The sequence below is a fragment of the Triplophysa dalaica genome, chromosome 11, assembly GCF_015846415.1.
Source record: "Triplophysa dalaica isolate WHDGS20190420 chromosome 11, ASM1584641v1, whole genome shotgun sequence".
NCBI lineage: Eukaryota > Metazoa > Chordata > Actinopteri > Cypriniformes > Nemacheilidae > Triplophysa > Triplophysa dalaica.
Window position 1 is genome coordinate 23,406,347 of NC_079552.1, and position 11,697 is coordinate 23,418,043.

An 11,697-nucleotide genomic window follows, 5' to 3' on the forward strand; every position below is an offset into this window, starting at 1 on the left:
CTTTCTGAGTTTGACAGCTTCAAATTACAGTATGGTTATTTTGAGTTCGAAATTTGTCAGTGTTTGAAGTTACAGTTAGTACATTCCTGAATGTGGTAGGAATGCTTGTATTTAAGGAACATGTGTTTGACTGTAGGCCGTGTGCAGGACTAACGGCTTTTTCACGCTCCCGGTACAAAGCTGGTTTGATTTGCGTAAAGCCGTGCAGCCCCTGGTCAAGCGAGTGTGCGACACAGAGCGCCTGGTGTGCAGTAAGACCTGTCTCAATGCCAATGACATTGCCTTCATCATCGACGGCTCCAGCAGCGTGGGGACCGGAAACTTCCGCACCGTGTTGCAGTTTGTGGCAAACGTGACACGGGAGTTTGAGATCTCGGACACGGACACTCGTGTAGGAATCGTGCAGTACACATACGAACAGAGGCTGGAGTTTGCTTTCGAACAGCACAATAACAAAGCAGACCTGCTCAACGCTATCAAGCGTATAAACTACTGGAGTGGAGGCACCAGCACTGGAGCGGCTATAACATTCGCTGCTGATCAACTCTTCAGCAAGTCCAAACCCAACAAACGCAAGATCATGATCGTCATTACAGATGGCCGCTCCTATGATGACGTGCGGGCCCCTGCGCTGGCAGTACATCGTAAAGGTAAGGGGGGAATTGATCAATAAGACCCTAAAATTACTGGTGAATCCAGGAACATGTTCTACCTGACAATGTGAAGTGTCTTAATATCAGGGTCCATGAATATTGGGTTTGCTTCACAGTGTCTTGTACTTGTAAATCAGGTGTGGTCGCCTACTCCATTGGTATAGCCTGGGCCGCACAGGATGAGCTGGAATACATTGCCACTGACCCCGACAGAGAGCACTCGTTCTTCGTGGATGAGTTCGACAACCTCTACAAGTATGTGGCAAAAATTATTCACAACATCTGCCAAGAGTTCAACTCGCAGCCACGAAATTGAAGCAGGTCTACTGATTTGGAGCTTCTGGTATACGTTTCATAAGAGATGTTCGACCAGTTCATAATCGGCAGTGTAACAGTATTACATGTTTTGAATAGCAGGAGGTCATCCTTTTCATATGGACGCTTTTGAAGAAAATAATGTACTATTTGCTTTACTATTTTGCCGTTTTGTTATAAAAAAATAATTAACACATGTAAATCTACTACAGCTACAGATGCCTTTAGAGCCCAATGTAGTGTTATAGGATGGCAGTGTTGTGTTTACGATGACTTTGATAAATTGATGCATGAAACACATTTGAAGTTAATTGTCTCAACAGAGACAACTGCTTTTAGTAGAAAACCCAATAAACACAATAATACAGTTTTATATATATAATATAATATGCTTATTCATATATAATTGTTTCTGTAGAGAAAAATGTTTGTAAAGTGGAATGAATGCTCACGTCCAGTATTAAAGGAGAAGTTTTAAAAGATTTAAGCATGAATCAATCTATCACACAGAGATGGTTTTGGTTGTTAATGCATGCTAGAACTGACCGATCTCACTCTAACCTGCAAAATGTTTGTTAAAGCGCCAGACTCAAGTGCTTTGACTAGACATTAAAGACAGCATATATGCATATCAATGGCAACATCCAGAAATGTCTTGGGTGTTTGTATCATTATGAACCATTCTAACAGCTGTCAGTTATAGACCTTGAGAGTGTTTCTTTGTCTCAATTTAATGTCATATATTGTCCTTATATGTGTAAATATTACTCGTCAATCTTGCTAGTATTTTTCTAAAAGACAGACAGACAATCAATATTTTTATGCAATTTGTAATAAAAAGTATTATTGAAAACAAGAAAATGCATTGCTCCAGATGGAACTGTAAAATGTCTGACTGAGAATATATGTGTAATGTGCTGAAATCTGCAGGGTCAGCGTGGATGTTTACGAGAGTAAATGCCAAAACTCTATCTTTACATCGCCACATACTGTGCAAACAACTATTTACTTTGCAAAATGTAAATGGAATGTTAAAGGAATGCCAAATGGAAGATCTAAAGAAAACTAGAAAACTACCATTTTGAAATGAGCAGTCATAATTTACTCACCCTCATACCATCCTACTTGTATTATTTAGTTTAAAGTGTTTGAAATGTAAACTAAAGCTTAGCTTTCAGAAGACTTTGAAAAAGTGACACACAACTCATGAGCAAAGTTTATAAGTCAAGAATGACTGCTGTAGTCAAAAACAAGAGATCAACCAAGAACTACAGTTTCTAAAATTTCTAAATCTACAGAGCATCCATTTGATACTGCATGAAAGAAATGCAGAACACTGCATCCAGTCATGGGCGCCGTAAAGGGGGGGAAGGTTAGGACGATTCTAAGGGCCCAGGCTGATTAAGGGCCCAGAAGAGCAGGTCCCCTTTTTATTTTCCTATTTGCAGGGGGCCCAGTAATTTTGGTTTCCATAGGGCCCAGAATTTCTGGCGGCACCCCTGCATCCAGTGCATGTACTAACTACACGCACACAACTTTTTTATCTGCATTTTTTACATTTTTATTTTTTTAGTGTCGTTTGTATGCACCATGGGACTGAGAGAAACACAATTTAAATCTTCTATATGTATGCACTGTACATGTTGAGGAACTGACAAAAAGCAGAATTTGACTGCTGCTTGATGTGTTGTCTTGAACTGAACAAATCTCTGTTATTTCTGGGATAAAACATTTTGTGTTAAAACACAGCTTATGTTGTCCCTTTTATTAATTAATTAATTAATTGTATTAACTATAAACCAAGTTGTACAAATCTCCAGGTAAAAATCAAACATTCTAGTCACACACAAATTCTATTCTTTAAAAAACAAACTTTGGCCTCAAACGATACACAAAATCTAAAATATACAGACTACTTGTCTGCCTAGTGAACGTTATTTTGACCAACTCAAAATTCTATAACTAAAAGGTCTTTTTGGGATTGAACAATTGGGAAGAATATTTTGACAGCTCAGTGTCTATTGCAATTTACAACATAAAAGAATGCAGATAGAGCAAAATGCAACAATGAGTTTTAGGAAAAATATTTAAATTACACTATTTTAAAATAATCTTAAATTAACGTAGACGAAGATGACAAGAAAAGTTCATAAATACACTAACAATATGAACTGGGTATGCAACACAATACTGTCAAGAATGTGCAGGAAAGAACATAACAACATAAACTTCCCACTAGGAGGCAAAAAACAAGAGAACAGGTTAACTTAACTCCACAGGATTTACACAGGACTAGGAAATCAACAAAGCAAAACGAAAGAGCATAGGACAGCAAACACAAGGGCATTTAATATGGGAACAAACAAGGGATAATTACAATGTGGATAACAAACGCTGGCGGGAAGCAAAACCAAGAGTGGAGGAGGCGGGGTCAATGTTGAGACAGGAGAACGCATGGCCATCATAAACAAACAATTACCATGCTTCTCCATACATAACACGTGGGACTGTCATGACCCTGCCACAAGACTAGAAAAGCAAGACAGGTGATGCAGGATCATGACAAATACAGTAGAAATTGTGTGACATTTTGTATGTGAGATTTGGTGGTATTGTGTGTGGAGTTCTTTAAATGTATCCATAGTTTCAGAAATTGTGTGTAAGCAACTACAAAACTAGGGGTAGGGGGAACTTCTAATGGTTACGTCTGTAACCTCAGTTCCCTGATGGAGGGAACGAGAGGTTGTTTCGAGACGACAGATGGGGTTCACATGGAAAACACCACAACGCTGTATCGTGTCACAATCTGTAGTGAAGCGACGGTAACAATTCAAGTTTATTTATATAGCGCTTTTCACAATGTGTATTGTTTCAAAGCAGCTTTACAGGGGCAAACAGGAAAAACAGAAAAGTTAAAACACAGCACAGTGCATGGTATTTATACAACGAGTAAGATCATTCTAATAAATAATATCTAATTTCTAATTAAATAAATAACCCAAACTCCAATGATTGATTAATGGAGAAAAAAACCTTGGGAGAAACCAGGCTCAGCCGGGAGGGCCAGATCCCCTCTGACGTGTCATAGCTGCACTCAAACTGGTGACATGTGATTTAAGTTTAGCATTTAATACCAAATGTTGTAACTTCAGCATTAATAAGACAAATAGTCCGTCTTTTGGTCTTGGTTGGGGATGTAGTGGTCTGAGCTTGGATGGTCCGATGGTCATATTTTCCTTTGGCTGGTGGTGGAATTGCCTTAGATGGAGCTGGGATGGTCAGTCAGTCTGCAGCTGTAGCTGGCGTAATCTCAAATTGGGGATGGGCATATGTCGGTCGTCTGGACATGGTGGAACTTCTTCCTACCTCGGGATGCCCATAGAGGCGGAAAGAGAATAAAGAGAATAATTAGCGTAGCTGCTGTTCATTAACTATGCAGTAAGTGAAAGCGTGTGTCTTTATCCATGTGTCTTTAATCTAGATTTAAATTGGGAGAGTGTGTCTGACCCTGGAATAGTATCAGGAAGGCTATTCCAGAGTTTAGGTGCTACGTATGAGAAAGCTCGTCCCCCGTTGGTGGATTTTGTTATTCTAGGTGTTGTCAAAAGTCCCATGTTTTGAGATCTTAGAGACCGTGATGGGTTGTAATGTGATAAAAGCTTGGTTAAGTAAGTAGGTGCTAAACCGTTCAGGGCTTTGTAAGTAATTAAAATAATTTTAAAATCAATACGATACTTAATGGGTAGCCAGTGAAGCGATGATAAAACTGGGGTTATGTGATCGTATTTTCTTGACCTAGTAAGAACTCTGGCAGCTGCATTCTGAACTAACTGTAGTTTGTTTATCGATGATACAGGACAACCACTAAGTAGAGCATTACAATAGTCAAGCCGTGAGGTCACAAATGCATGAATAAGCTTTACTGCGTCTGCAACACACAAACTATTTCGTAATTTGGCAACATTTCTAAGGTGGAAGAAGGCTGTTTTTGTGATATTTGAGATGTGATTTTTAAATGACAGGTTGCCGTCTAATATAACGCCTAGGTCTTTAACCGTATTTGTTGGAGTAACAGTGCAGCTTTCAATTTGCAGGCTGTAATCGGAGATATTCTGTTTACTTGATCTTGGTGCTATAAGTAATATTTCTGTTTTGCTAGAGTTTAAAAGGAGGAAATTACTAGTCATCCAATGTTTTATGTCCTCGATGCACTCTCCCAGTTTGGATAGCTTGAAGGAATCATCTGGTCTTGATGAGATATAAAGCTGAGTATCATCTGCATAACAGTGGAAGCTAATTCCATGTTTTCGAATAATGTTGCTGAGGGGCAGCATGTATATGGAGAAAAGCAAGGGTCCTAAAACCAATCCCTGAGGTAATCCATAATTTACTTGCGTAAGACTTGACGATTTCCCATTTAAATGGACGTATTGATATCTGTCTGTTAAGTAAGATCTGAACCATTGCAGTGCCTGTCCCTGAATACAGATATAATTGTGTAAACGATTTAAAAGTATTTTATGGTCTACAGTATCGAAAGCAGCACTAAGGTCAAGCAGGACTAAGAGTGAGATGTTACCTTTATCTGATGCAATAAGAAGGTCATTTGTAATTCTAACGAGCGCAGTTTCAGTGCTGTGATGCGGTCTAAAGCCAGACTGAAACTTTTCGTTCATGTCATTATTTTTTAGGAAGGTAAACAGTTGAGATGACACTACTTTTTCTAGTATTTTAGACAAGTACGGGAGATTTGAAATCGGTCTATAGCTTCCAAGTTCATTGGGGTCTAAGTTTGGTTTTTTGATAAGAGGCTTAATTACAGCCATCTTAAAGGGCCCTGGGACATGTCCTAGATTAATTGACGAGTTGATTATGTTACAAATGGGCTCAATAACAGGCCTGGGCGTGTCAGCACGAGGCTTTTGCGAAACTGTAACCTTCCAGTGTGATGGTCGGGGGACCCAGTGCTTTCTTGGAGAAAGATGAGTACAGCCCTGACCGGTAACCTTTCACGGACGGAGGCCTTAGCTCTCTACTCTCTTCCTTAATTAGGGATGCGCTGCAGAGGCCACTTCCTACCCGGGGGGAGGAATACAGTGGAAATAGATATGGTCTCGTCCTTGGGCGAGATCGCATGGAACGTGCGGACTGAGTAGTTAACCGCGATATAGAGGTCCACCTAGGGGAATTCATGGGTTACCAGGCGTGGGAACCATTTCATGAGGATACATCATACGGAACAGCCCACGGAGGGGGTGTTATAGACGTCCGGTAGCACCAGCCCCGGTTAGAGCTGTCTGCTCGTCCCGGCCTATGGGGGAAGGCTGCTCTGCCCAGCCAACCCCCAGGGGGTGCTTGCTTAGTGATGGATGGAATGCCTGTTCTTAACCAGTGTCTGGGTAAGAAGGAAGGTGGACGGGATACCTGTTCTTAGCCATGTGTTTGGGTAAGAAGAGAGGTATAAAGCACACGGATCCAACCTGCTGGACCCTTCTGCTGTCCTCCAAAACGGACAACGAGCTGGTCAGAGCTCCTGAAGCACTGCGTGCGGTCCAAGTAGAGGTGCAGTGCACATACTGGACACAACACGGATGGGGTTGGGTCTTCCTCCCCAATGGGGAGTCCACCACTTGGTCCCGGAAGGGAGTCGTGAGAACTGTGGGCACGAATCCGTGAGAGTTGCCAGGGCCGAATTCGAGGCCACAGAGAATGCTTGGAGGTACCCTCTTGAAGGAAGCGAGCGCCATCAGGAGAGCCGTCTTACTCAAAAGGAAGATCGGAACCTCCAAGGGGCTCTAGAGGGGCCCAGAGAGGCCCACCAGGACCACGTTAGGGTCCCAAGAGGGTATGGAGCAGAGACGAGGCGGATTCCGCAATCTCGCGCCCCTTAGGAACTTGTTGACCAGGTTGTGCTGCCCTAGAGACTTTCCATCAACTGAGTCGTGAAGAGTGGCGATAGCGACTACATACACATTCAGTGTTGAGGGGAGATGTTAGTCTCCAGTCTCTTAAGAAGGACAACAAGATCCCAATCGGTTACCTCAGTGGGCGTTCTCGGTGAGATAGACACCAGGAACGAGAAGAGGGGCCATCTAGAGACGAATAACCGTCTAGTAGATGGGGCCCTAGCCTGGGTGATGGTCTCCGCAACAGAGGGGGAGTAGCCTACTCAGGATCTTCTCGTCCCGTCTAGAGACCAGACATGGAGGTTCCAGAGGTCTGGTCTGGGATGCCAGAACGTGCCCTTCCCCTGAGAGAGCAGGTCCTCTGTCAAGGGAATGGCCCTGGGGAAGTCGCTGTCCAGAGCATCACCTCTGAGAGAAATGTGTGGTTGGGCCAGTGTGGCACAACCAATAACACTTGGTGCTCCTCGTCCCTGACCTTGCACAGTGTCTGTGTTTACTTCCGCATGTCCCGCGGCCAGCTGTGTGCAAGGGCCTCCGAGCCGAGGGGGGCCTCGGACAGGGAGTACTAAAGCGGGCAATGGAGGTGTTGCGGGAGGCAAACAGTTTTACCTGTGCCTGTCCGAACAGCATCCAAATGAGCTGGACTGTGCGGGGGTGGAGTCGCCACTCTCCGCAAGGCGTATACTGACGAGAAAGCGCATCGGCTGTCTGGTATAGTTTGCCCGGGATGTGTGTGGCCCGCAGGGAGCGGATCACCGGTTGACTCCACCGGAGGAGGCGCCGGGCAAGTCGTGTTAGCTGCCATTAGCGTAAACCACCCTGATGATAGATGTACGCCATGGCTGTAGTGCTGCGGACAGCTCGTGCTTGTCCTGCACGAAAGGCCGTAACCTTCTCAGTGCAAGTAGCACAGCCCACAACTCTAGGCAATTGGTATGCCTAGAGCAACTGGGATGTGCGTACACTGCCAACCAATACACGCGGCTGCCCGGGTAAGCATGGCTGACATCTACTCTGCTTCCTCCTGAGCTCAACCCCCCTGGTGGGGGAACATGGAGTCATCAGTGTCGAATGCCAGCAAGTCTCCCTCCGATGGTTTCCGAGTGCGTGCATGAGGATCAAGACGGTATGCCACCGCCGTTTGGGGAACAGTCAGAAAAGCGAGTCGGGGTGCAAACAGCCTGTGAGCACTTGGCTGGCGGGTTTACGTTCGCAGAGGTCCCCACATCACTTACGCTGGCGGACATCGGGGCCTTGGCCACCGACGTCACGGCCCGGATAGCAGGTGAAATGGTGGCTGGTTCCCGGAGGAAGACAGCCACCCGTGACCGCAACTTCTTTTTGACCATCTGCCCGCAGTGTGGGCAAGATGTGTCAACGAGAGCTGCCTCAGCATGCTGGACGCCCAGACACTTGACGCAGCTATTGTATCCATCCCCCTCCGCGATGAGGGTACCGCACCCAAGTGAACAGCGGGACATGCCACGCTGGAGAATGCTCAGTCCTGAAAAGGATCTTTTGGAAAATATCTCTAACACCTCTGGAACCGCCAAGACGCCCAGGGGAAGGTCATTGCATGTTGGGACGATCCGCTGCTTTACGTCGTAGATCCGGCAATGTAGGAGATGAATTTGTTGAATTCATCTTGTTCGTAGTCATGAGCGAAGGCTCTTCAGAACAAAAGGTAAATGAATGCTGCACGCCGGCTTCCTTTTATACCGGATATCCGGGGACGGAGACTGGCATACAAATTTCATTGGCCTTTTCTATAGTAGTCAGAGTTGATTGGTTCTTAAGGGCGAACCCCATCTGTCGTTCTCGACACAACGTCGAGAGACCGACAGAAAGGGAACTAGTTTTTATTTGCATGCCTATTATTGGCATATTGGCTGTTTATTAGTACTTGTAAAGCACATAGTCTGCATGATCATACTCTACTTCCCTAATCCTACCCAATACCGAAACCTAGCAACTACCTTGCTACCTATTAATATAACAACAAATTAAGAGTTTATTGGGGGAAAGTCGTAGTTAATGGTTTGTTTCTAGTGAGAATTGCCCCCTATGCTGAAGTGTGACCAAGATTTCCTTGCATTGTAAGTAGTTGTTTCTGCAAAAATACAGAACATGTAAAAATAATACAAATAAATTTGACACACAAATTTGAGGGTGTACACGTGGTACAGTTCACTGGATACAGAGTAGTGAAATTTCTCTCATGCAAAGTTCATTGTAAAAAAACTTTTTTTGCAGTTGTGGTTGCCAGAATAATATTGTTAAAATTACAGTCACTGTAAAAAAAATAGATTTATTTTTTATTTACTGTAAGAAGATGCATAAATTTAAGTGCCTTTCTACAGAAGAATGTTTGTTTTTACAGAAGCAGCTGTGGTTGCCAGAACAATTCAGTAAAAGTATGTGTAAATGTACACAACCTTATAGTTTATTCGAAATGCATTAGAATATCCCCTTTCTGCTAAATTGAAATAAAAGCACAATAAAACTTAAGAAAAAATCATAGTTGTTGTATGTGCATTTAGCATAGAAATCTGTAGTTTAATTCCTTTACAAATAATACAATTAAAAATTGAAAGAGGAAACATGCAAGGAAACAAGACAAGAGAAAGAGTAAAAAAAGATAAAAATACAAAAAGATAAAAGAGTGGATCTCACTCTTGCCACAAAATCAGAGGATTCTGTAGCTGTCTTTAAGAATCGGGTAAAAACACATCTCTTGCATCAACATCTGACCCATTAGTACAATCGTCTACTTCTCTTCTACTTACCTGTCCCCCCAAAAAAAATCTTAGCTTTGTATACCATAAAAGGCTTAGTGAGACCAGTTTTACCATGCACTGTTGTTCCTTTTTGGCACAGATTGCCTCCATTGTTTTCCCCTACTTTGTACGTTGCTTTGGATAATAGAGTCTGCTAAATTACTAAATGTAAGTGTATATTAAACAATAAAAGTTGCTACTCATACAGTTTTTTAAATCGACTATGTGTTTCATTATTCTGTTAAACTGCTGTGTTTCATGAGGCTTAGAGTAAATATAGAGCTGTGTATTATCAGCACAGCAGTAAAAGCTCTTTGTATCTTAATTATATTTTATTAGCTAGCATGTATAATGCGAAGCCCTGTGGTACACTGTACTGGACTTGTGATTTGCGTGACACCTCGTGGTTTATTGCAACAAATTGAAAATGGCCGGATAAGTAAGATTTATCCCTCATATGGTCATATACCCCAGTATGACCCCAACAATTGGTGAAGTAATTGTAAAAAATCTATACATTTTTAATAATACAAATGATCTTAATTTTTTTTTATTTCTCATCTATACATTAATGCAGTGTTTTGGGAGATATTAAGTACTTTTGTACCTATTTACAACTAAACTCCTCAACTATAAAATTAGCTTGAATGTCAACTATTACATTTTTATGAAAAAAAAACGTAAATTATTTAATTAAATTTTTGTCTTGATATTGATCTAGGTCGTTTGTGTAGAATTCTGCCATCTGCTAATAAGAGATTAACCTAAAATGAATACAGTAATAAAATTAATTGTTTTAACCAGCGGAGGGCCATAGAGAGCCATTCATGTTACTGGATGTGCCCAACTGCTTAGTAAGTTTATGTATATATAAACATTAAACATTTATTTTATTTCAAATAGTCCAATTTTTTTTAGTTTTTTGATGCATTTTGAAATGTCAGCTGTGTAACTTGTGCTGCCGAAGATCTCCCTGGCCCCTGTGAGAGAGTATATTTGCGAGCATGCGGGTGTGTGAAAGAGTGTAAGTGGATTTTGAATGGACAGCTTTGTGATTTTGTGGAGATGTGTTTGTGTGTATTCATATTTTTCCCCCTGCTGTTAATAACAACGTATTTGATAGAAAACTATAGACACTATAAGTTTCTGTAAGTGCTGTAATAGTTTGTGTGATCAGATTGTGACAGCTATGACAAACACAAATCATCTCTGCTGCATAGCTGCATTTCTCTAGTTCCCTAATATATTAATGTAGTGATTGCTTCTATTTTTTGCACTCTGCATTTCTACACTGTGCTGGAGATGTTAGCGTGTCTCTAATAGGATCGGTCACAAACTTGAACCCTGGACGATCGTGTTGTGTCTGATTAACTCACTGTCATTCAATATCATTTAATTTGATTGTGCTCTTACAATTTGCATCGCATCAGGGCAGCTGTACAAAAAACGAAACCCAGAAAATCTAAAGTTGAACACACAGAAAACAATAAAAGTAAAAAATATGATAAACCTTAAAAGTAATATGGAAATTGTCATGCATAGTACTGCAAAGAAATTTTTACTTCTTACTTCCTTTTTGTTGTCCTAATCCTGTCCCAATTTCTTCCATTGTTTACCCCATCAGTAAGTTTTTTTGGATAAAAGCGTCTGCTAAATGAATAGATGTAAATGTAAAAAAAGGTATGCTGGCGGGTTAACCGACAGACTTTTTTCTACATTTCACTTCTTCACGGGGACTTATGGTTAGGTAGCCCGCATGCCAATGACTAAACACTGGGTGCAGGGAGTGCTCATGGGACTTGATATCTGATCACTGTTTAGAAATAGAAAGCATATCATTACAACAGTTTGGCAAGACACGGGTTACTTTAGTCTTTTTATGGAACACACCACTGGTTTAATAGTGTGTGAATATTTCTAGAGTTTGCTTTAGTGAAATAGAGTGAGATTCATCTGGATGTAGTTAGTCACGAGACCCCAGCTGTGTTCCTCCAGGAGTTCTCAAGAGCCCCATGCATATTTTACATCTAACTTTAAAGTTGCACT

General features: G+C 41.8%; 1 protein-coding gene across 1 annotated transcript in view; it reads left to right on the forward strand.

The window, feature by feature from the left end:
* vit (vitrin) overlaps nt 1–1,455 on the forward strand; it is a 54,334-nt gene extending 52,879 nt beyond the window's left edge. The window contains exons 22-23 of the mRNA XM_056761171.1: nt 137–650; nt 791–1,455. Of these exons, the coding sequence (XP_056617149.1) occupies nt 137–650; nt 791–969 (693 nt within the window). The 3' untranslated portion in view covers nt 970–1,455. The remainder of the gene's footprint in view (nt 1–136; nt 651–790) is intronic.
* The last annotated feature ends 10,242 nt before the right edge of the window (nt 1,456–11,697 follow it).